The sequence below is a fragment of the Neophocaena asiaeorientalis genome, unplaced genomic scaffold, assembly GCF_003031525.2.
Source record: "Neophocaena asiaeorientalis asiaeorientalis breed wild unplaced genomic scaffold, Neophocaena_asiaeorientalis_V1.1 scaffold546, whole genome shotgun sequence".
Classification (NCBI taxonomy): Eukaryota; Metazoa; Chordata; class Mammalia; order Artiodactyla; family Phocoenidae; genus Neophocaena; species Neophocaena asiaeorientalis.
The window spans coordinates 1135072-1162588 of record NW_020175442.1 but is presented as its reverse complement, the minus strand read 5'-3'; the positions used below and the strand labels follow the sequence as shown (position 1 = coordinate 1162588).

Sequence of the window (27517 nt, the reverse complement as noted above, 5' to 3'; positions counted from 1 at the left end):
TACTTGAGGCCTTTAGAGAAACCAATTTCTCTAAAAGGGCGTAGGAAAAAGTGTCTTACCTCTTAACTTCAGAGTGAATGATTTTTAAATATTTCATGTTACAGATCCAAAGAAAGTAAAGTAACCTCAGTTTTTTATTTAAAAAAAATCCTCTCAGCACGGAAATAAAATCATCCAAGAGAAATAGCTCATTCTTTTGCTGGTTCCCTTTTATAAAAAAAGAAAAAAGTGTTCCAAAATGATTAACTACAACCAGCACAGCAGGAAACAACTAATAGAATCTGCACGTACAATAAGGTAGTCCCTCCAAAAAGAGTAATAATCTTCTGTGACGTGCATGAAATCAAAGCTTAGATAAAGCTTTAATTTGGCTTGGGTTTAAAGTCTCAACTCTTGGCTCTATATGCCAATTTTTGGAAGCAGAGTAAAGGCAACTGGTCTGTGCATCAATCAAAAACTGACATGCAAAGATGCCATGTTTTCCACTGGTCACCTGCTATGCCATATGTATTAAACACATATCTATTGTAACATTATCACACACCTATCTCCCCTCCTTGACTGTGAGCATCTTGAGGGCTAGTCTTTTAGATGTCTATGTGTTCCTAGTGCTTAGTGCTGTGCTGGTACATGGAAGGTGCCCAATGAATATTATCTGAATAAATGAAAAATAAAGACTTCATCTTTTTTTTTCTTTTTTTGAATTTTATTTATTTTTTATACAGCAGGTTCAAGACTTGATCAATCTTAACCCATTGATACTTTAGGTCAAGGTTACGTATCAGAAAGCCTGTTCTCTGAACAGGTGCTACTTTTTCTGAAGAAACTTTAATTAATTAATTTATTTATTTTTAATGGACTGCGAAGACTTATTTTTATTTATTTTTAACTTTTTATTTTATATTGGAATATAGCCGATTACCAATGTTGGGATAGTTTCAGGTGCAGAGCAAAGCGACTCAGCCATACATATACATGTATCCATGAAGAAACTTTAAATTATACTTGGTAGTTTTAACAATCTCTCTCTCTCTCTTTCATTTTATATATTGAGAATTGAAGCCTGCAGGAATTGGCAAACTATGGTCAGCAGGCCAAATCGTGCCCATTGTCTGTTTTTGTAAATAAAGTCTTACAGTCATGCCCATTCATTTATGTATTGACTATAGCTGTTTATGTGCTACAATGGTGGATTGGCAACTACAACTGTATGGCCCACAAGTCCAAAAATATTTACTGTCTGGCCATTTGCGAAAAAGCTGTCCAAACCCTGCTTTAGAGTATTAAAGTGGTATCAACACCTAGCACATAGCAGGCACACATATATTTAAGTGCATTAGTATACTACTTATTAAAAAAATTAAAACTGAATTCCTATTATGGGAAAGTCACTGACTCAGCACTGCAGGAAATATAAAGATGAAGATGCCTAAGGCAGCCACTGTCTTCAAAAGGGAGTTTATCATCATACGGGATGTTTTATTGGGATAAAATATAAGACAGGATTGCAGGAACCTATGAGAAGTTTTTGAGGCTCAAAGGATAAGGATTACATCCAGTTGAGGGGAAGGGATAGGCTCCACTGTAGACACTGATAAACAATAATCTTCTCAAAAGAATGGAGAGAACATACAGAAGGCTCATATGGAGGCCGACCACGTAAGGCAGGGTGGTGAGGGAGAAGTGAAAGATGGCTCTAAGGTCATATGCCTTGCTTACAAGAAGAATGACAGTGCCAATAACAAGGAATGACTGTCAACATTTATTGACTGTTTACTAGATGTCAGGTACATCAGCAGTCCATTTAATCCTCATTTAAAACAACACACACAGAAACACACACTAGGAACAAATGGATGTGGTGTGATGAGATCTAAACATGTTGAGTTTAAGATTTAATGAGATGTGTAAGTGAAGATACATGCAAACTAACATTTGAAGTCTGGGAGAAAGGTTGAAAATATCTCTAGATTTGGGAGTCATTTGTACAGAGATAACAGTTGATGACATCTTAAATAAAGTAGCCCCTGAAGCTTCATATTCTTCCAATACTAATTTATGTCAAAAGAAATGTAAACTAACATGATTGGGTATCTGCCCCCTTGTGGTTAGTGGTGAGTGACCTGTTGGGAGCATAGCTAATATTGAACTTAGAGTACTTCCCAGAAGTATAAGAAATCATTTGGCTGAAAGAAGCCATTATTTTTCAAAAAGTAATACGTAAGTCAACTGCCAGCCACACAGAACTTGTTTTTAAAAACAGATTTCCTCCTTTTATTGATACTAAGAAAAGTAATTTCTAGGATTAAAACAACAAAAACTCTTACATTCATTGAGTCAACTCAGCAAGATGTTGACCTAAATGCTGCAACTTGTAATACATGAATAATACATATTTACTGAGACTGATTTGCTATGTGCCCGGCACCATACTAAGTAGCTGACATGCATTATCTGGAAGCAATCTTCACAACAGTGCAATACCTTTGGCTTGATCCCCTCTTTCAGATGGGAAAACAGAAACTTAGTAACTTTCCAAGGTCTGCATCAAATTTATAACATTATTTCAAATTTATAGAAAATCTACTTTGATGTAGGTTTTTGGATAAGAGCAAAAAGGTTATTTTGGAACATCTCATAATTTGTGTTAGGTTTGAGAAGTAGTGATTTAATAAATTTAGTATTTGTAATGGTAAAACTTTTGGTCTACAAAGTCTAACCTGGAACCTCTTAAAGTAAAATAACGTCTACTTCTCCACAGATTATGTATTCTGGAAGGAGTTACTATTTCTTGTTGGAATGCGATATAATCTTACTGTGAAGGGAGCTTAGTAATAAGGGATTAGTATAGAAAGGCCATTCTTTTTGAAAATAACGTTCGAGAAAATGATGCCACTTCTACTTGAAACTCAATGTGCCCTAACTTCCATCTCTCAGAAGACAGATTCATGCCAGGTACCCCAGTCACCTTTACTTCATGTCTGTTTTCTCTGCTACAACAGAACTGTACCCTACTCAGTCTTGTATAAACCCCAATTTTTATTTATATGCCTAGGAGAGTAAATGTGCTTAATTAATGGCTTTTGAGTAAATCTGGAAAGAATCATCCCACAATAGCTTAAATCACATCTTTATCAAAATCAGGATCTTATATAAACATCAAAGCAGCAAAGTAAACATAAACAATGTATCTGAATTTCTTCATGAAAAATAAATGATTCTATTAATAAGTAAAATATAGGTCTAAAATTCAATAGATTTGAAAAATTACAATTAAATGGACAGTATCAAAGCTGGGAGTATCCTAACTTGTCAGTAATAAGTTAGCAGCAATACAATGGCTGACTCTGATGGTGCCTGGTGTTACCAACATAGGCTTTTCTGCCTCAAAACACTCACTCACTTTCTGAGAACAGAAAGCTGGTGAGAAATGATGTGGCAAGAGGGTACCTTACATGAATTCTCCTCCACTGGGAATGTAAGCTCCACAGAGATAGGAACGGTTTTGCTTGCTGCTATCAGCCTAATGTCTTGAACAACACCTGGACCACAATGGTTACTAAGTGTTTGCTGAATGAATGAATGGATTTACTTAAGAAGACATATTTACTTTTATAAGAAGATACAAATTCAAACCCTGTGTATTCTGGAAAGAAAACTCTGAAATAGATCAGCAACAAATTCTTTAGAGTTAGACATACATTCTATTATCAACTAAACCTAAAAATAAAAGTTGTATATGGCAAAGCTAAAGCCTGGGAAACATTTAAGATTGATCTAGCTGATCAGGTATATCATGGGACAATTGTCATAAACTCTTCAAGAATGGAAAACACAACCACTGGAAATTGGCAATACCAAGTATTTGGTAAAAAGACTCCACTCTGAATTTACTGGAATGCTATAAATCATATGATACATTTAAAATCAGAAAGCCACAAGGAAAATACATGGTTCTACCTTCTAAGTACTTTTCAGGAAATAATAAAATCCTCCTTATCTTAAATTAGAAGCCCACATTTTATAACCTATAATAATCTTACTTAGATGTTCTCTGAATGTACTTCCCTTTAATGATATAACTGTGATTAAGCATACAATCAAAAGTGAATGCTCATCTTAGCCTATCTATGAATGTACTATCTGGTGAACACTGGTTAAAAAATCTTTAATTAAAAAAAATCTATTTCTAAATGTATCTCCATAGTATCTACTTGCATTATTCATGATTAGAAAATCCTAATAAAACTAGGAAGTTTTGTAGAAATTAGGATAACTATACCTTAAGGCTGACTGAACAGTCAGAAATATAAGGATGTACCTTACTCCAACTTAGGTCCACCTTCATGATAAAAGCTACCTCAATTGGAGTTTCTAACATTATTATTGCCTTAAAGTGATAATATCACTAGTCAAAGTTAAATAGGGTGGCAATTTTTAAATACAAAATTCTTAGATCTTGGTTGTAAACTTCTGCTTCCTCTTCTTTGATGGTATTTTCATATATCATTGAGTTCAAGTAAACAACTCAAATGGGGAAATCTGGAAGACATGTTTTCTACACAGATAAAGGAAAGTCAGAGTACTTTTCATGTCACTAAGTTTGGCTCAGGTTTAGTAACAAAACAGCCTATTCTAGGTATTCCTTAAAGTCAATACCACTTAGCTTTTCCTTTATTAATCTATCATTCCCTGCCCTTTGGGGATTAAGAAGGTTAACCCAAGGCCCAACCAAAGTCCTTTTTGGGTTCCTAAACAAGGAAAGTCATAAAATAAGAGAAAGTAAAGGACCTTAAAGGGACATAAAGCCCAGAGAAGTTGAGTGTCTAGAATTAGGTCATCTGATCTCACTGCAGTACGCTCCTTTAACCTTCTTTTTTTGGTGAAGGTTTATCCTCTTTGGTTCTTTGTTAAAATAAAACCTACCAGTCTTATTAGTATCTTCCTGTGTTCTGGTCTTTCTATGTTCTCATTTCCTTCTATGCAACTGCCCAAAACAGTTTTACCAAATGCTCCCCTCTGGGTCACGTCATGCTGCATGCATTTCTGTCACTCTCCTAGAAAACCCTGTCTCCTAGGGCAAGCTGAGATCGCCATTCTCTTTCCCTCTTCGTAGATTTACAGTACATATTTCCAAGTCAAAAATGAATGCTATCTGGGCCTATGCAGTCTGCCCTATATTATAAACTTTAAAATATTCTGTATCCTACATTTACCTTTTATCACATACAACTTTGGTTTCCTTGAATTTTAGAAGATGTTTTTTAAGAATCTATTTATCTTCTGTAGTAGTAATAGTAATAGTAGAAATAATAAAAGCATGCACTTACCATGTGCTAAATAATCATCTTAATCTCTCATGATAATCTGATTATCATCACCTCCAGTTTAGAGATGAGGAAACGAAGGCAAGTTAGGCTATGTAATTTACTCAAGTTAACATAACTGGAAGCAGGCACAGCTGGGATTCAAACCCAGCTCTGCTTTCACAGCCTGGATGCTTACATCTCTAAGCTCTACTAGCAGATGAGACCAATCCTATCTAGTCTGAACTGGATCTAGTAGTTTTGTTAATGAAACGATGGAAGACAGGGAAAGCATCACAGATATTAAAGATCAGGGTTTTGCAATTCAATGTAATGACACATAACTGCAGACACTGAAGGGACTCTCAGAGATCTTTTAGTGTAGTCTCCTTCATCATTCCATTAATGAAGGAACAGGGAGCCCAGTGATATTAAAACTCTCAAATCACATAGTTTCTTAGAACCTGGCTTTCTTCACATTTCTATGTAGAGTTCTTTTCACTGTGATATATACAATGGTCAGTTCATCACAGGAATTTTTTATTTCCCAAAAGCAAAAACTTGAACTTTGGAACTCTGTTGTACAGAATATTTCTTGAAATAAGTTAAAATGGGATTGAAAAATCTTTCAGTTGCACACGATGTTACTTTAAAATATTCTAACCAGGGTGATTTTTCAATTGAATTTATCCTGTATTATGATAAGTGTGATTATTTAAAAATTTTAATTTGAAGGTCATTTTTAAAAGCCTAGGCTTTGTTGATTGCCAGATAATTAGCATAATAACTAGCCACTTAAGCTAAGCAAGCTACTTAATTATACTACAGAATTAGAAAACATTTAAAGAAATGGAGAGGGAAGCAATTTTACCTTACTAAATTTTGCTGCATATTTTCTGCCTTCATTAAAATTCTGACCCCAGTCTGAGAGTGAATGTAGGCTTTCAACCTGAAATAAAAATGTCATATTAAAGGAAGCAAAACTGATTTTTAATGTATTTTAAAACTGTGCCTATGGAAACTAAGCATCTATGAGTAGTTATTAATAATACTTAAAATTTATCTATCCAAGCACAGAAACGGTGTTAAAGATATTTTTCAACCAAGGATCTGTTTTAAAAATTACCTTCTCTCTGTACAGATTAATCTTGCTAATTTATTTATTTTTAAAATATGTGTCCAATTTGGTGGCAGGTATTTTGTCTTATTGTTAAATATATGACCAGCAATAACAATTAGATTATTGGTAATAAGAGGAAAAGAAACTCAACTCTGGTAGCGGTCCCAGAGACACCGCTTGATATGTGACATGGATTTGTTTGAGTCTGGGCACCACTTTCTATGAAAAGTAGAAGATGAAATTTAACTAGAACTGAATCAGACACTTCAGAATCCACTCTGTTTCAAATTTTAACCAAAACAAGTATTCATAACCTAAGCAGGTATCAGCCGGTGAAAAGAAATTCCTGCTCAGAAACACGAATAACTCACATATTAATAGTTTCCTTTTTTGAGTGCTGCTTACTATGTGCTAGACTCTGTACTAGAACTGTATATATGTAATTTTTTACAAGCTTCGTAACAACTCTATCTAGTAAACATCATCGTTCTCATTTTACTGATGGAAAAAATTAAGGTGCGGAAGTAAGTTGGTTCCTGATCACATAGCTAATAAGGGACAGAATTAGCTATTCTAACCCAGATATTCAAAACTGAATCTTTCCACTATGCTATGTTAACCATTTTTGTCCATGGTGTGTTTCTGGACAGGAGGCAGAGTGTGTATTACTCAGTTTTATGAAGACTTGGCTGAAATAGGATTTCCTGTCTTTAACTACTTGGAAACTCAGTTTTCAGAGTTTTTAGTTCAACTGTGAAAGGCAGTTTAGTTTAAGGGGTAAGGGTACAGACTCTGACTCCAGACCACCTGGATTTGAATCCTAGCTTCCCTACTTATGAGCCATATGAAGTCACTTAACCACTTTAAGGCTCAGTTTCCCCATCTGTAAAATAGATATAACGGCAATAATCTACCTTAAAGGGTTATTGTGAGGATTAAATGAATTAATACATTTATTATTATAAGCTTCAAAGAGTAGTATCTGGAATGCAGCAAACAGTGTTAAGTACTGCTGTTATTACTATAACCAAAATCCTTACCCAGAGCATCATCTCTGACTGACAAAGCCTTGAGTACACACCAAGGAAATGGGACAGAAAGTAAACAGTACAGAAACATTATACTCTAATAAAGACATGGCTTTATTTAATAAATATGCATATAGTAAATACCTCAACATTTTTAATAATTTCAGAAAGTTACAAGATTTTTGAAACATACCTTTGACGAATTACAGGATCAGACTTTTCAGGATCAATGTAAGGTCTTAGGATTTCATTAATAGTTTTATCATCTGGTACTCTTCCCAACAAAAACAAAAACAAACCTTATTACTTATAATTTTCTATTAAAGGTGTTAATTTAGAATTACTAAATATTGTGGCTTTAAAAAAATAACTGAACACAGACCTTTTATTTTAGTCTTAGCAAAATATAATATCTTTTTAAGCAAAAATTACTTAGGAAAAAAGCTCAAAAACATTTCTTGGACACATTTAACAAGTCTTAAAAATAATATTTTGAGACGTTCCCTATAAATCAATTATAAAAATACAAAGCCTCATTTAACACACTCCTGTTTTCAAAGATGAAAAGAAAGATATCACAGTGAAGTAGATTCGAAAGTTGCAGAAATCAAAAATCTGAAAAAAAGTTTCAGATGATGCTAGTTTCAGTGCATGTTCAAATTTATTTATTCTAAATCATAAGACCAGGTTAAAAAATTGATACTACTCTCCCTGGAAACAAAGCATTTTAGGTTTACCAAATTTCCTGTATGTATGTCTGCATATTGTTTTATACTATAAAGTTGTAGAAACAAAATTAAGACACTGTTTTGAACTAGCGATTTTCCTTAATCATTTATACATATTCATATACACTACTGTGCTACACACCCCACCTGTAAAATATGAGTCCTTTCCCTGTCTTTAGTCTGCTATGCAACCTTAAATAAGGAAGTTCTTCCCTAAAATCCATATGACAATTACAAAGAGAGGACATTTATGCATAATGTGAATATATGCTAAAGATATTATTTAAAAAGCAACTTAAAATTTTCCTAACCCAAGGAATCAAATAGTATTTCACCATTCAAATTTTAAAATAACATTTGAAATGTTCATAATATGAAAAAAGTAGGATAAAAAACTGTTATGCAAATTACTTCCAATTATGAATACACACATATACATGTCTAAAATCATGTATTTTCTGAGAACACACTATGATGTTAATAGCAGCAATTTTATCATAGCAGAATTTTGGCTTATTTTTCATTTCCTATATAACCACCTTGCTTAAGATTCTTCCTCTTGATTCAGCCCTCTTGATTCTCCCTGCATCGCTCTCCTTAACATCTGTCCCCATGCTGAAGTAAACACCATCATGATTTCTGTGCTAATCATTTCCCTTAGAGCTCTACCACCACTAAAAGTATTCCTAAGAAGTATACTTTCATTTTTTTCATATTTACATACGAAAATCATACTCTGAATTCTTCCTTAACTTGTTTTTCTCATTCAACATTATGTTTGAGATTCATCCACGTTGATATGTGTAGATGTAGTTCATTCATTTTCAGTGGTGTGTAGCATTGCACTGTATGAATATACCACACTTAGTTATCCAGTCTACTATTGACATCACGTTTAAGTTAACAGTTTATTTCAAATATGGAGACAAAATGAAAACAAGTGAGTTCTTAACAGACAGTCGTGATACTATACCTTTTTTCTACATACACAGCTTGACTCTGAGGAAACTGGAGCTTCACATGCCAACAAAACTGTTGTTTTCTAAGACAGAAAATAAACATGTGGAGATCAAGGCAGACAATAAAAGTCTGAACAAAAAACTGATTTCTTGAATTTTTGTTTTCAGATAATAATTCTAAAAGTATTCTTAGAATTTAACATATTTTTTCTACTAAAAAGTATTTTCTCTTTTCTAGGATTTTAGAGGCAATTTTTTTTTTTTTTTTTGCGGTACGTGGGCCTCTCACTGTTGTGGCCTCTCCTGTGGCAGAGCACAGGCTCCGGACGCGCACGCTCAGCTGCCATGGCTCACAGGCCCAGCTGCTCCACAGCATGTGGGATCTTCCCGGACCGGGCACGAACCCGCGTCCCCTGCATCAGCAGGCGGACCCTCAACCACTGCGCCACCAGGGAAGCCCTAGAGGCTATGTTTTTTAAACAATATACTTGCAAGAGGTTTTAAGAGGAAAAAACATTAGGCAGAGCAGTTCGAAATTCCAAGGACTTCGCATTCTTAAATTAGAAGGCAATTTCTCATAGTTCAGGGGCTTCTGAGATCACTTTGCTACTGCTTGAAGTTTACAAATAAATTTCCTTGTGACTAAAAATAATGAGCTGATGTCTCTGCCTGACTAGTCTGGAAAGTAGGTGAATGAAGTATTGTCTGGTTGAGACCAGCTGGCTGCAGATACACTTCTGAGCCATGAGTACTTGCATTCAGTAGCAAAACAGGAGACAAGTTGGTTGCTAAGCAGAATGCACTCTGAGTTAGTCCCTTCGCTTTCAGTCTAAACTTTGGTTTGATAACAGGATCAACAGTAATAATTCACTAAACGTGTGATTTTAGAAAAATAGCCATATGCTCTATTTAACATATCTAAATGTGGTGACACCAGACACCATTCCTTTTTAAAAAAATTTAATGCTCAAAATAGTCAATCCATTACAGAAATTTAAATGTCTTCATTACATGATCGTTTTGCACATTCTCCTTACTTAGAAGAAATTTCTAACAACCCACTGGCAAGTTAATTGCCAGCTGTATGTCCAAGCAATGGCTAGCATCTCCTATAAAACTATCCCTTAGCAGCACGAGCCCAAAATCTAAAATAATTTTCTTTTAATACAATCTAGCAGAGTATCTCCCACCAAACATTTATACGATTTAAGCAAATTTTTGTCTGAGGACAACTAGCATAAAATCAAGTAAAAATCCTTCTATTAGGGTAAGTAATCACAGATTTGGTTAGTAACAAGACAGTTTTGAGCACTAGTTAGAGAAAAATATGCTTGATTACACTTATGTTGATAGTGCCACTTATCACACAAGAAACAAGCATGTTAAGTTTAATATTTTTTTGGATAGAATAAAGTTGTAAAGCACCCCTTACTAATTTAAAGGTCAGATGTCTAAAATCTCAGAGGAAAAAACTTAAAAAAAAAAATCTGAATGCAAACCACAAAGTTACTGGTTTTAAACAAAGAAGTCTTCTAAAATGTAACACCTTGCAATATTTGTTATCTGTGAACAGGCATCGTGTAGTATCACTATCAAGAGGCTGAGAGATACCACATTTCTCTCTTACTATGAAATAAACTGATTTTTTAATCTTAATGCACAATATGGTTTCTTTCTAAATAAATTTGATAAGTTACATGGGGAAGGAAAAAGTTGACCAACTTGTCATCTTGTGGAACTGTAAATCATACTCAGTTACCCCAACCATTGCTTGAGTAATTTCAAGAAACATTCACCTTTCTTAACATTCAGTAGACCCTAAATACCTTCAGAAAGTACTTAACATTCCAAAAACAAAGAGAGAAAAGCCCTTGAAAATAATTTTATTTGCTGTAGTTAGTTGTGGTTATAAGGAAATCATTCATTACTTTTATTATATATACATTGCTAAATTATGACTATTATAAAAATCTTTCTATATTTGGCCTCAGTTCAAATATGAACAAATCTGAAAAGTACGTTTAGTTTTAAAAAAATGTGATGTTGCACTATTTCAAAAACAAAAAGAGAATAAAAACATTTAATGTAACCATAATCAGATTTAACCAACTTGTATATTGCCATATTTATATGCTTGAGATGCTTTTCTTCTAAGAAATATAAGATTATTAATATGGTTGATGAGTCTTTTTACTGTTCCTTGATCCAATTCTCTTCTCATCATCAGAGGTAACTACCATCCTGAGGTTGGGTGTTTATTTTTGTCATCCATGATTTTATATATATATATATATATATATATATATATATATACACACACACACATACACACATATATACATATATATATATACATATCTATAAATAATACAGTATTTTGTGTGATATCAAAATTTATTTCAGTGTTATACTCTAAATATCTTATGCTTTGCTTTTCATTTACATTATGCTTTGGAGATTTATGAATATACACGTAAATTAGTTCATTAATTTTAACTGCTACATTTATTCCATTGCATGAAGAATGCTAAAATCTATTTATCTACTCTTTACTGATAGACATTTATGATTGCTTCCAATTTTTTACCATTTGTTCTTTTTCTTCCATATTAAATCACAGTAAAGAAAAAAATAAAAGAATATCCTCAGGGATGGGACCATCATTTACCTTTAACTGGTGCCCAGAACTAAAAGTTAACTTCATTGAAAAACTGCCTGTACTTTTTTACTCTATGGTAGTATAAGAGGCATTTGAGAACAGTAATGCAGAGTATAAGATTTAAGAGTGGACAAAGAGGTTGAAGGGTGTTGTATAAACAATTCCTGAAATGAGTGAGTTAATTATCTCTAAAGTAGTTCTTTAGTTTTCCTGAAATTGATGTGGTCCTGACACAGGCAACTAAATCTCTTCCTGCGCCTGAAAGAATTGAGTTTGTTTCTCATTTTTCATAAGTATATATAGTGATATATGTCCCACTTAAAAAAATACACATACATCAAAATCCCAACAACATTACTTATGAGGGGAACTCTGAGTCCCCCTCTTTTTTGCTTATAAGTTTTCTGAAAGGACAGATTTTGTAAAGGAAAAAATTAAAGAATGCTTCGGTGAGTATCTTTAGGCATATACATAACTGTTGCTGTGTTTTGGATTATTTTCTAAAGATAGATTCCAAGAAATAGAATCATTAGGATAAAGCTGGGTTTCTCAACTTCAGCAGTGCTGACATTTTGGACCAGATAATTCTATTATGGTTTGAGGGGTGGAGGTACATTGTCTTGTGCATTGCAAGATGCTTAGCAGCATCCCAGGCCTCTAACCATGAGATGCCACTAGCAACACCCACTCCCTTAGTTGTGACAACCAAAAATGCTCCCAAATATTGCAAATGTCCTCCGGGAGGCAAAATCACTATTTTTGAGAACAACTGGGACAGAGGTTTAAACATTTATTATTGTTCTTAATGCATTAGGACTACTATTCCCTAAATTCAATAAAATGCTTTCAACTATAATAATGTCATTGTGTCCTTGTCGTATTTATCAACGTTCTCAAGAATAGAAATACGGTACCCAGAATATTCTCAGTCACTTAGGCACTCCAAGGCACTATGTTTAGAGTTTGATAATAGACTGGTGAAGTAATGGTGGTAATCATTAAACTTAATGTTCCCTTCTGGACAACCTGATAAAGTAACAGAAAAACTGACCCCTTCTCTCTGAGTGCCACGAAACTGAAGTAACTATTCATGCACAGCAAACCCTTTTCTCCTCCTCCCCCAAATATCCACACACACACACACACACACACACACACACACACACACATTCTCTCTCTCACACACACATACCCCATGCATTTTCAACGGGGGCAGCATCACCCAAAAAAGGCTGAAAACTGGTTCTTAGGAGGGTAAAAAAAATCTTAGATAGTATAATGGTTTGTGGCCCTTTAGAGGGCGCCTGTACATAAACAGATATATAGAGTATAACTGTGGTATCAAAATATTGGGGGCGGGGCTCAATTTGAGGGAAAATGTTTAAAAAGCCTCCTTGGGAGGCAATAATGAAAAAAAAGTTGAGAAATACTTATATGTATAAGTATTAAATGACGAAAATAAATATTTTTTATACTTGATTTTAGTGAGTTAATATAGGACACTTATTTAACAACTCTTGCTTACTAGAAACTATTAAGGATCTTTTCTCCCACAGTTTCAAGAAAGTAATATGTGGATGAAGACACAAATTTGGGGGGGAAGTACTATACCTATATACTCAATTATTCTTCTGACTTCATGACTTTATAAGTATGAAGGATATGCCCCAAGCTTTTAACTACGGTTATTTCTTAACATTGTGAAAGGACTTAATTCTTACTTTATGTGTCTGTATTAAATAAATTGTTGACATAATGACTAGTAGTTTTTATAATCAGAAAAATCAAATATGTTTTCATGGGGAAGTGCAGGATGGTAGTCACAGAAAGGACAGCAATAATTTTAATATTCTTTTTAAACTTAAAAACATTTTATTATTAGAAGTGTTATTTTAAGGTGTTTCTTTTTTATCTCAGAAATTATTATCCAACCAGAACTGTCAAATGATTACTTATCTAATTATTTGACAGCTTCAAAGCTATCTTCCTCAAGAAATATGCTACGACTAAGAGTTACACATGGAGGCTGACTTCTAATAACTAAGATTTCTAATACAAAGTTTAAATAAGCATGAATATTTTTGTTCCTAAAAAAAAAAATCACCAATTCTCATTCCATTCCATCACTGATTAACCAACATTTACTCAAAAAATACTTCTAAGGGCTTGCTAGGCATTAGGGATGCAAAGAGACCGAGGGGATGAGCCCAAAGCAGACCTCTTTTTAGGGCAGTGAGTCAACCACCAACCCACTGCGTTTTTCTTCCAAATCACTGTGAGAAGCTTATAGAGTTTCACATAAAAGAACCCTGTTCTTTACTGACACTGTACACAGAAAGGATATCCAATATACTGTAATGCCCAGAGGTAGGAGAGGGCAGAGATTAAGTGGACTCTGTCTGAAACCTATTCTTAACAAAATTTATTACTTCATGTGATCTTGAGCAAGAGACACATCTCTGTGCCTCAGGGTTCTCACAGTAAAATGGGGAGAACAGTATTTATATCATAGGATTAAATGAGTACATACACGTCAAGAGCTCAGAACATAGTAATCAAAAATGCTAGTTAATTTTTTCCATTGTTATAATTGTACATTCAGTTTAATGTCCTGTGAGTTATGAAGCTCAGAACAGAAATACTGATGGGGCCTTTAACTTAGAATATTGCGCCATGAATTTATAACCAAACTCTACTTACATGGAATTCAGTGTTTATGAAACTGGACATGTGGGCTAATGCCAGATTATAAAGGGCTCTGAATGTTCTGCCAAACAATATGGATTTCATTCTGTGGTTAGTGCACTACCAACAAAGGTTTTTAAAGAAGAGGGAAATGAGGGGCTTACAAGGAGATCTCTCATCCTACTATTTAACTCTAATAACTGTTTCTAGAGTATATTCAGGACATTAACTTTTTAGCCCTTGTTTGTAGTTATTAAGGAAAGTAGTTCCTACTACTTTTGAGAAGTTCACTGACATAGTGCAGTTTAAATATGCCTGGAATTTTTACTTATGATTTTTAAACACAGGTGACTCCACGAGGTAAGCTAAAGCTAGATATTCCACAAGTCTGATCTTCAGAATACTATACCACTTATTAAGTTAGAAAAGCCTACAGGTTATGAAGACTACCAGTAGATCCTTTTACCAGAGAGCACTAGCAAGTAGCAATAACAATAGTCATCCCCTGGTATCCTGGGGGAATTGGTTCAGTCCTTCCCCACACTCCACTGCACAGATACTAAAATTGAAGATGCTCAAGTCCTTTATATAAAATGGTGTAGTATTTGCATATAACCTACAAACACCCTTACATATACTTTATCTAAAAAAGTTTTTTTATTTAAAAAAATATTTGGTTAATTAATTAATTAATATAGGCTGTGCTATGTGGGATCTTTTAGCTGTGGCATGCAGACTTCTTAGTTGCGGCATGCGAACTCCTAGTTGCAGCATGCATGCGGGATCTAGTTCCCCAACCAGGGATCGAACCCGGGCGCCCTGCACTGGGAGTGCGGAGTCTTATCCACTCGACCACCAGGGAAGTCCCCTCACATATACTTTAAATCATCTCTAGATTGCTTATAATACCTAATACAACATAAATGCTATGTAAACAGTTGCTGGTGTGCAGCAAATTCAAATTTTGCTTTTTGGAACCTTCTGGAGAGTTTTTCCCCCCAAATATTTTCAATCTGTGGTTGACTGAATCTGTAGATGCAGAACCTGCAGATACAGAGGGCTGACTAGTTTATTAAGTGCCTTTTGAATGTCATGCATTGTTCTAAATGTTTTATATGTGTTAATGTATTTCACTCTTGTAATTCTGTGGGATAAGTGCTATTATTTACAGGTGAGAACACTAAGGTAGAGAGAAGTAAGTCACTCCTCCAACACGATTATTCAGCTGGAAGGTGGCAGAGCTGGGATTTGAACCCAGGCAGCACATTAACTCCAGAGTCTATGCTCCAATCTAGTATACTATTATGAACTTTCCAGAAATGAAAGTTCAGTAACAAGCCATGTATTTTTCTGTACTGGTAATTCAAATGGATCTCAATTATATTTTATTTTAAATATTTGCCTCCATATTTTAAAATCACTTTTAAGAGTTATAGTGGACATTTTGTCTCCTTGGCAACCCTTATCACCATCCTCGTTCCCAATCCATAACCATATTTTGATGAATGGATCCCATCCCTACCTCCAGGACTATACACTTAACTGTCTGGCTTAAGAAAATCACATCGTATGTCCTCCTGGACACAATGGTTCAGGACTGGGCAGATGACCTAGGCGGTCCACTCATGGTGAATTTCAGGTTTCCTGTTCAGTTATGCTGGGAAAGAAGCATTCCTAAATATTTACATAAACTGTTACAAGGATTCAGCTGACACCATAGAAGATACAATGGAGAATCAGCAATAAACTGGGTCCTTCAAGATACAATTGAGTCATTGTACCTATTCACCCTGAAGTCCATCCAACCTCAGAACATTCAGTTATGAGAGCCAATAATACACCCTATTTATAGCTCAAACCGGTTTGAACTGAATATTTTATTTCATGAAAAATAAAGCATCCTAACTTTGATACAAGGGATTAAATTTTTCTTTCTAGATGTCATCTTGCATTTCTAAGCAACAGAAAAGATAGACTAATCTGTATATTGTCAACTGTTATAAAATTTGGACACAGCAAATAATACCTGATGGAATTTCAGGAAAAAGGCATTTTGTTCCACTATGGGTTACGAAATCTTGTTTTAACTTAAAGCAGAAGGAAAATCTACAAAAATGTGAAACCCTTCAAGAAAAAACAAATGTACAAAATATCTACATAATTCTTCACTCATAGGCATTTTATCTTTTTGAAATGTATTTCAAGATCAAAATTTAAAGTTTCAAACATAAACGTAACTATACTTCATAAAAATAATCCATCTATTTTATTAGGATTGGTACCATGGTAAGTGTTTTTGGAAGAGTGAATACAAAGGATCTGTGTAGTTACTTAGCATGGATTAAAATTACTGGAACTGGGGAGAATCAAAACCATAATTTTATGTCTCACATCATTATGAAAATACTTTGAAAAGTTCCAGTTATATATTATATTTTGCTCTTTTAAAAATCAGTTTCACTACTACATGATAATAGGAAACAGGTTAAGTATGTGTATTGGCTTCAGTAGACAGTATATTAAGAAAATGGATATAGTAGGTAAAGATCGAAATGAAAAAGTACATTTTGCTTCAAATAACTGTAAATACTTGAGCACTTAATAAAGCAGTTCTCCACTGGGAGTGGCATTAATCTCATTTGGAAGTGGCTAGGCAGTTTTGATTGTTCCAAGGCTGGGAAGCACTTTAGGCATATAGCGAGCGGGTAGGGACCAGAAATGCTAACCTTCCTGTAATGCACGGGACAGTCCCACACAACAAAAATTGTCCTGTTCAAAACGCCAATAGAGCCCCTACTAAGAAACACCAGAACACAGAAAGGATAGCAGATATGTGCATAACAAAAACTGAATACCAGCACTAAATGCCAGCATCTGTTTCACATTAACTTTGGAGAAAATATGTACTATAGGAACTCTGGCAAAGGAGAAATAATGGAGAAGATGAACTACCATGTGTACTTTCACAGATGTCTAGGAAATATGAAAGGGGAAGACATTCACGGATTAAGAATATAACCAGCCTGGGCACATTTAGTTGAATATATTAGGAAATACATATACATACAACATAATATATAACTGGAACTTTTCAAAGTATTTTCATAATGATGTGAGACATAAAATTATGGTTTTCATTCTCCCCAGTTTCAGATGGGGACAACTATGAAGATCCACTATTTGGTATGGATCCTTTAGAGGAACAGGAACGTATTCCGCTTAAAGTATGACTCTATCTCAACTCCCTGGCATGGCATATAAGGTCCTGCAAGGCCCAGCCCCAGTGGGGCTCTCTCCAGTCTTATCCCCTACCACTTCCCAACTCCCACCCTAGTTTCTAGATATACCAGACTACTTACATTGTCTTCAATTTGCTACTCTTTTTGCATTTGATATTCTCACCATAGACTATCCTTCCCTCTGTCTGGATAAAACCCTAGACTTAAAAACTCCTCCTTGTCCTTCAATAATTTGCTCAAATTCTATCTTCTCTTGGGAGGACTTTCCAGTCTCCAGCTCCTGAGGAATAACATTTCCCCAAGGCTGGGGCACTGAGCCCTCCTTTGTGCTCCCACAACGCTCCATGTATCTTCCATCAGAGCATTCACCACACTACGTTATGAGTTCGCTGTCTTGTCTTCCCACTGAACTACTTGAGAAGAAGGACAGTGACTTACTGGCATATAAGTCAGTGGTTTTTAGGTAGAGATAAACATCAGAATCACCTAGTGCCTTTTTTTTTTTTTAATTAAACACAAATTATTTTAGAGCCCTTTAGGTGCACAGCAAAATCAAGAGGAAGGTACAGGTTTCCCATATATCCTCTGCCCCTACATATGCACAGCCTCATCTGGTTCTTTTATAATGTAAAGATACCTAAGCTCTACCCTAGGCTCAATGACTCAGGAATTCTGTTGGTCGGGCCCAGGTATCTGCATTTTGAAATTGTCCCAGTTAATTTTGATGTATACTCTAGATTGAAAACCACAAAACTGGCACATTATTGTCCGCATCTTACAAATAAGGCAATGGGCACAGAGAGGTAAATAACTTGCCAAGAAAACTCCCTTACACATAAAAATTAAATTAAATTTTGTCATGTTTAATACAAAATAAACATTTGAAAATTATTAAATATATTATTATTCCTCTTTTAAAAAGTAAAGACACTGAGGAAGACCCTTCATTATTTTGGGTAATGAGAAATACTTGAAAGAGATATTTCCAACTGCCTGAAAAGTAGCAATTTCAAATGGCGGGGGGATAAAGAAAGGAAGGTAATTTTAGGCCATGGAATAGAGTACAACACTTGAGAGCTTCAGGCAGTTCATCCAAAGCCACATGAGATGACAGATTTCACCTACTGGCAGTTCTGCCTATGACCAGCGAAGGTATCTCTGAGCTAATGACTCCAGTGGGTACAAGAAGCATTAAAAGATTCTGAGCAGGTGACCATCATACTAAAAACATGCTTTAGGAACATGTATCTGGCATCAATGTGTAAGAGTGACTGAGGTGAGAAGACACTGAAGGTAGGGAGAGCTCTCAGAAGTTCCCCAATAGTCCCAGGTGAGACAAGTTGGGCCTGCATGGGAGAAGACAGCTGATAGTTGCTGCGGTGAAGGAAGTGGAAAGGGACTCATTACTGAGGCATATCATGAAGAAGCAGACTTGGTGACTGAGGAAGGACTTCCCTAACTGAACCAGTATGGGGACCCTGATATGATCAAGAATGTTTGGTTTCCATTTGTATGAATGCTGGCTAACTGTTGCTGTGGAAAGATATACCCTCTGTGATGCTGTGGCATAAGAACCTCCTTCTTACCATTGTCTACATGGCCCCAGTAAGGAAATACCTGATTGACTGAGGAACCATTAGAAAACCAGTGTGAAAGAATAGAAGTGTTAAGTCCTTGCTGTTGCTTTGAAATATTTTCATCAGACTGTATCAAAGCAGTTACTGGAGAGAAACCATAGAGCTAATCATTTTAAATTAGTTAACAAGTTTGTACTGAGCACCTATTATGTAATCCCCCCAAATCGACCTCTCTCACCATGACCACAACTGCTAAATCCATTTCATTTTCCTTTGCTCTTTTCTAAAGTTAGTTTGCAACAAAGTACAAACCTATACTACTTATAAGACACCATACCCCCCAAAAAAAACCAAACCCACAAAACCAAAACCAAAAAACCTGTGCTTTAAGAAATGTATTGCCACATAATTGTTTAAAGAAAAAAGTGCTACTGACATTAATACAGAGGTGGATAGGTATATCATCGCAATAAAATTTGAATGCTGTAATTTTATCCAAAAAGTAATTAAAAAATTTTTTTTATTTAAGTAGAGTTGATTTACAATGCTGTGCCGATCTCTGCTGTACAGCAAAGTGACTCAGTTACACACATACAGACATTCTTACAAAAAGTAATTTTAAGAATCTATAAAAGGTTATTTCTTTACAAGAGAGACATCTAGTGGTTAGCTTCTAAAATAGGACTGGAGCTCAAATAGCAATTCACACTGTTGTTTAATAATGGGCACACTTCCACTATCTTAATACTCTAAGTTTAAGAGAGACCCCTAGACAGAGAGCCTAAGAACTCTGGGCCGAAAGGAAGATAGCAACTCAGTTCTAAGCTGACAGCTGTAAAGGAATGAAGAAGGACTGGGCTGCTTCGAAATGAGGGTCGAGGTCATGTGGAGACAAACTGCCAGAAGACAAAGGTCAAAAGTTGGGTCCATTCCTAGAGAATGGGAGGTTAGACCACACAAGAGAGTACATGCCTGGAGTTAAGCTAAAGATATTATTGGGGAGGAGTCTCTCAATCTAATTCTTTTTTCCAAATGACAAGTCAAAATATATTCCCCCTCACTGCTGAATCCTCAGGTCCAAATAGCCAGGAAAATAAAAGGAGAGACTTAGGCAACCAAACGAGATGTGATATTCAAACACAACCAAGATAATCTCCAGGTTTGCTATCCATGGCTTTCTGTAGCAAAACACTAAAACACAACTGAAAAGATGCAGCCATGGATAAAAACATGGAATTTTATATGACAGTATCAGAATACTTTTCAAAGACTATTGAATATATTTACAACTCAAAATGTATAATGGTCTTGCCCACATCCATCAATGTCTTTTAAAATTATTATTTTAAAAATTCGTTTATTTATTCTTAAAATAAGTATTACATGCACATGGTCTAAAATTCAAAAAAGGTACAAAAGGGCACGTAATTCCCATCCCTGTCCCCCTCTACCCAATTTCCCTCCCTTAAGAGAACTACTATTAATAGTTTAATATAAGTATATACGGATATAACCTTTACTTTTCACACAATGGTAGCACACAATGAACATAGTTCTGTATCTATCTTTATTCACTTAGTATTTCTGGCAACCATTCCAATATTCATACATTTAGAGCTGCTGAATTTTTTCCCCATTTTAAAGGCGTACCATAATTTATTTAAGCAGTCCACTATTGATGGATATTTAGATTCATACTACTCTTTTGCTATTACAAACAATGTTGCACCATATGTATGGTTATATATATCAGATAAATTCCTAAAAGTAGAATTGTTAGGTGAACAAGTAATTATCATGCCTTCCTGATCCATCTATCTTCGACAACTGACCTTCCCTTTGGGGCCACTACTTATTTTAGGCAATTAGGGCAACTTGGCGGAGAAGATCATCTGAAAACTCTCTCAAGGCACACAATAAGAAATCCTGGAGAAATACAGCAAACATACTGAGCTCATCAAGAAGTATGAAAAATATTCAGGGGCCAAAAGGAAGCAGGAACTAAAAACCATAGTGGAATGTGGAAGCTATACCTGCTCTGGAGGCCTTTGCTTCCAAGTAATCAAGAGGCTTGGTAACCAAAAGGCTTATGTTTCAACAGCCACTGCGGGACATGAGACAAGATACTGATCTCACATAAGCTGGAGACCTCAAACTGAGATCACTGCATAAAACTATGCAGTGAAAGAGTGAACCAGAAAAATTCTGCCAACCAGCAAAGGGAGACAATGAGGAAACCTGTCCACCTCAGCTTGAGGTCTAAGGAGAGGAGGTATAGGAGGTGGGGGAAAGGTTTCAATTGAGAATGAATAAGTATGGACTCCTCAAATAGGTTTCGGGCTCAAATTATCATCAGTAGTATAGTCTGATAAACTTCAGACTAAGAAATTAAAGAGGGTTCTGGATTGGTGCGATGGGTGTCTGGCATAAGCAAATGCATACCATCTCCTACATGAACTTGAGTTCATAATTACATTTTAGAAAAAAACAAGCAAACAAGCCATCAAAATGAAGAGTCAGCAGAAACAGCAGACAGCAGTAACAAATTTCCAAGAAATTCAGACAATTATTTACACAAATAACAAATGCACTAAATTACTGAATAAAAAGGGAGGTTAAAACATGAGAAAGGAATACATTCTACCTAAAAGACCAGGTAGATTTGGGAAAGGAACAGAACTTCAAGAAATGAAAAGTGTAACTGAAACACAAACAAAAAGCCCACTCAGTACATGGGCTAAATATCAGATTAATTAGACACAGCTAAGGAGGGAAAGTGACTTGGTTGATACACCTGAATGAATTACCCAGAATGTAGGTAAGACCGACAAAGAAATAAAAAATTAAGATAATGTATTAGAATTTTCCAGAATTATGCAGAAAGCAGAGCAAATCCAAAGGAAGATAAAGCACCCCAAAGACAAAAGTGAAGAACTTAAAAGCAACTGACATAGAAAGATTGTATAAAACATCAGTGTTCTCAGTAATGGCAAAAGAAGTAAGAAAACAGTGGAATAAATAAACTGAAGTACTAAAATAAATGTCAACTTGAGATACTTCATATTCAGCTAAACTATCATTCAAAAGTAAGGGTGACCTATATGATTCATATATATGAAATTTTAAAACAGGCAAAATTCATCTTCAGGGTGAAAATTAGAATAGGTTATCTGAGGAGGAGAGGAGATAACTAGGAAAAACCTTTCTTGGGTGATGGTAATATTTTATATATTTACAGGGACTGGGTTATACTGGATATGCATTTGTCAAAACTCAACAAATATACACTTAAGATTTGTACATTTTATTGCCTGTAAATTTTACGTCAATAGGAAACGTGAGCTTCATATCTTTCAGACAACTATTTAAACTCCAACATTATTTTTTAACTGAACATACTCAATATCATGGATGTCATTCCATGACAATACATCTGTATCTAACTGTTTTTGTTTAATGGTTGCATAGAATTCCACTGTATGAAGGCATCATTATTAACTTAGCTCAGCCCAATACTGAGGGATACTCGAAGCTGTTGCCAGTTTTTACACTATTAAAAACAATGTTGCGATAGATATACATGTACATATATCTCTGTGAACTGCACTAATACATTGGAGGCTAAATTCCTTGAGTAGGCAGGTATAACATTTTTAGAAATATTGTCTTCTAAAATGACACCTAAGTTTTACTCTCAAGAACAGTGGAAGAAGAAAATGGTCTGGCTAGCTCATACCTTCATTATATCAGATATTGTTAATATATGCTTGTCAGACACATACTGTGTGTGTGTGTGTATGTATATGTATACATCTTTCTATGACCATCTATTCTTATCCTTTGCCCCTTTTCCTAATTAGTTACTAGTCTTATTTATTAATGTGTAAGCACTGTCATATATGTTTAAAGATTTTTTTTGGAAGCGGGTCTGGTAGTCTTTTGATTTTATTATGGTCTTTTTTGGCCAATTAAAAAAAATTATGTAAATTTAGTTTTTTTTCTTTTATGGCTTTGGATGGGATGTTCCTCTCATCAAAATTATGAAAATATTCCCATATTTTACATTTCATTTTAAGTTTAAGATTTTACTAACATAATGTTGTAGGTCACTTATTCTTCAAAAATAAACTTATTCATAGAAAAAGAGATCAGATTTCTGGTTACCAGAGAGAGGGGAGGAGGGGGAATTGGACAAAGGTAGTCAAAAGGTACAAACTTCCAGTTATAAGATAAATAAATACTAAGGATGTAATATACAACATGGTAAATATAATCAAGATTGTTGTGTGTTATGTATGAAAGTTGTTCAAAGAGTAAATCCCAAGCACTCTCATCACAAGAAAAAAATTTTTTTCTATTTCTTTAATTTTGTATCTATGAGATGACAGATGTTCATGAAATGTATTGTGATAATCACTTCATGATATATGTAAATCAAATCACTATGCTGTACACCTTACACTTATACAGTGCTGTACGTCAATTATATCTCAATAAAACGGAAAGAAAAAGATTTTAATTCCACCTGGAAGTTCTGGTAAAAAAACTGTCAAATGGCAAACAGTCTCAACCCCATTTATTGAATAAGTCATTCTCTGTATTAATTTGAAATACTATCTGATCATATACTAGAGTGCCAAATAGCCTCATGTCTATTCTCTGTTATCTGAACTAACTGTTCATTTCTACATCAACACCATAAAACTTTATTAAAATTTCATACATTTTAATGAGTCCAGCCTTATTACTTTCTTTTCCCAGGTTCTCCTGGTTGGTGCTTCTCCCATGTTTACTCTTCCAAATGAACTTAAGTCATTTTTATCATGAATCCTTTCCTTCTCCAAAAAAAAAATTTAAAAATCCGAAATCAAAACCAAAAAACATCCCATTAATATTTTCATTGGGACCACATCAGATTTAAAGATCACTCATTTAAGAAATAAATGTTATTTCTATAATATTGAGTCTCTTAATAACATGGTCCTTTCCCCCCATTTGTTCAACTCTTTTAAGCCATTCAGTAGAATTTAAGTTTTCTTCATAGAGATCTTTCATATTTCTTTCAATAGTTTTTGATTAGCATTGGGTGAAAGTAAACATCAAGTTACATGCCCCACGTAAGAGATGAGGCAGAGAAGTTACCTTTGAAAGAGTCACAATTTAAAAGAAGTAGTTTGGGATCTGCTATAAAATAAGTAGGGGAGCCTTACATTGCACACATTTCCTTACTAAGCTCCTCTATTTTTAACAAAGAATGTCTTTTCTGTATTGGCTCAACTTATTCTTAATATAAGCATCCCTTAACTTTTCTTTGTTCATTAAAGTTATCCATTATGACATTCCAGCAAATTCACCAGTCCTCTAAAATTTGTTGCTACTGATATTAAATACACTTTTGACATCACAGGCTGGTTAGTGTTATATGCCACTTTGACTATAAAATGAAAATTATGGTTCCTAGTCTTAGAAAAATTCACATATCACATAATTTTGCCTATGATTTTCAGAGATTTGAAGTCATACTGGTCAAAAACTCCTACCATAAAGGATGCCTGGCTTAAAATGAACCTATGATTCTAAGGTACCTAATGCACTTGCTACCACATAACCTGCTGTTAGTCCTACAGAGGTAATTCAAGCAGAATGTGCTTTAGTCACACTTCATATGGGGCTATTTAATTGTTTTTAAAAAACGTTTTATTTTCAAGTAATTTCAAACTTTACAAAAAAGTTACAAAAACACCACAAAGAATTCTTCACTCAGAATGCTCAAAAGTTACCACTGGAACATTTAATTTTTTTTTAACATCTTTATTGGAGTATAATTGCTTTATAATGTTGTGTTAGTTTCTGCTGTATAACAAAGTGAATCAGCTATATGTATACATATATCATCCCCATATCTCCTCCCTCTTGCATCTCCCTCCCACCCTCCCTATCCCACCCCTCTAGGTGGTCACAAAGCACTGAGCTGATCTCCCCGTGCAATGCAGCTGCTTCCCACTAGCTATCTACTTTACATTTAGTAGTGTATATATGTCAGTGCTACTCTCTCACTTCGTCCCACCTCCCCTTTCCCGTGTCCTCAAGTCCATTCTCTACGTCTGCATCTTTATTCCTGTCCTGCCCCTAGGTTCATCAGAACCATTTTTTCTTTTTTTAGGTTCCATATATATGTGTTAGCATATGGTATTTGTTTTTCTCTTTCCGACTTACTTCACTCTGTATGACAGACTCTAGGTCCGTCCACCTCACTACAAATAACTCAATTTCCTTTTTCTTTTTACGGCTGAGTAATATTCCATTGCATATATGTGCCACATCTTCTTTATCCATTCATCTGTCGATGGACACCTAGGTTGCTTCCATGCCCTGGCTATTGTAAATAGTGCTGCAATGAACATTGTGGAACATTTAATTTTTAAGAACTTCAATTTGAGTTTTTGTGTATACTATAGCTCAAGCTGCTTAAACAAAGGAACAATTTAATACCTAGGGAGTAATTATCTTAGTACAGGACCAAGATTGCATACGAACAATTCCAAACCCTGAATCTCTGAAATTGAAAAATTTTCACAACTCCTCTAGCAGCAGAAACCTGACTGAGCTCATTTACAGTCATTATTTTCCCATTAAAATGTAAACATTTGTAGGTTTCACTGCAGAAATAGTATTGTTTGATTACATAATGCTGCCCCAGACCTACTAGGGATGAATATAATATAGTAAACGTAACATATCCTCAAAGATTTCCAGTAAGAGAATGCAGATCGTTTACTATCATTGCACATTATCTACTAAGTGCCAGGTATTAATTTAGGTATTATTTCATTTACTCCCCTCAACAACCCAGTAAATTCGCTCTTGCCTGAGGTCACCTAACGTGAACATATGTAGAGGCAATATTCAAATTCAGGTTTATCTCAGTCAAAACCTTAACCACTTTTGAAAGTTTAAAAAAGCATTGAAAACAAGTCTCTTAAAAACACAATACTGGTGATGTGGGAGGTAAAAAGAATTCTTTGATAAGATGTAGCATCCTCTTCTTCCCTCCTTCCAGCAAATAACACTACGATCATCTAAAATTTTTACCGTTTTCATATGAATGTCTGAGAAAACACAGATATCACAAAAAAGGTACTTCTAAATGCCTTCCTTCACTTTTCCCCCCTAACAGTTAAGTACAGGACCATATATATTTATCTTGCTACTTATATATCACCTTTTAGCAATCAAAATTTTCTGCAATCCTGATCTTGCCAAACATCAAGTTCAATAAGTATGTCTTCCGTATTCATCTAAATCAGTGGCTCTCAAATTTTGCCTCTCCCCACTGCCCCCATCCCAGGGTGTGTGTGTGTGTGTGTGTGTGTCCAAAATCTAGTCAGTAGAAGCCAGGGATGCTGCTAAACATCCTATAATACACACGCCAGCCACGCACGACAAAGAACTCTGTGGCTCAAAACATCACAGTGCCAAGATAAGAAATCATGATCTAAATCACTGATGAAAATGCTGAACAAGAATGAACAAAATATAGGAACACGCTAAAGAGATTTCCAAGCTGACTATCAACCAACTAAGCAAAATATTCTAAGTATGGCTATTAACTAACAGGGAATTCACCTTAATGCTTTACTATTCATCAAACATCCAAACACAGACATTTTAAATTCAGTTCGTGGCATTTTCCATTTGTAAATAATAATGGGCAATTTAACAAAGAACAAATAGAAAAATTCGGTTCCATAGATTTCAATTATTTATTTCACCAAATTATTTTGAATTATTTATTTCACCAAAATAGTTATAAGAATGAAAGATCATCTTACTACCACAGATTGGATTAAGTCAAACTTCACTCTTGAATTTTAAGATATTATTCTGAAACATGTGGCCAAATATTCCATATCTAAGTAGCAATTAAATAAAATCAAATTAAAACAAAATATCATTTCCACTTTCCAAAATAGCAACAAAATTTTTTAAAAAAGAGACAACTCAGTGCTAGTGAGATGTTTAAACAGGTATTCTCATTTACTACAAATGGAAATGAAAACTGGCTTATCCCTAGTTTATTATTACTAGCCCTACTTTATAGATGAGGAAACTGAAGCACAAAAAGTTAGGTGGCTTAGCTTAATATCACATGGCTAGGAAGTAGCTGGTTAGAATCTGAACCCAGGCAGCCTAGCTCCAGTTTGTGCTCTTAACCA

The 27517-nt window shown here is 34.8% G+C and overlaps 1 protein-coding gene across 2 annotated transcripts in view; it reads right to left on the bottom strand.

The window, feature by feature from the left end:
- ZNHIT6 (zinc finger HIT-type containing 6) overlaps window positions 1-27517 on the bottom strand; it is a 54376-nt gene that overhangs the window by 14269 nt on the left and 12590 nt on the right. For both annotated transcript variants that reach the window (XM_024767841.1, XM_024767842.1), the window contains exons 6-8: window positions 9156-9224; window positions 7648-7728; window positions 6178-6255 (exon numbers count right to left, since the gene is read on the bottom strand). In XM_024767841.1, coding sequence (XP_024623609.1) covers window positions 6178-6255; window positions 7648-7728; window positions 9156-9224 — 228 coding nt within the window. The remainder of the gene's footprint in view (window positions 1-6177; window positions 6256-7647; window positions 7729-9155; window positions 9225-27517) is intronic.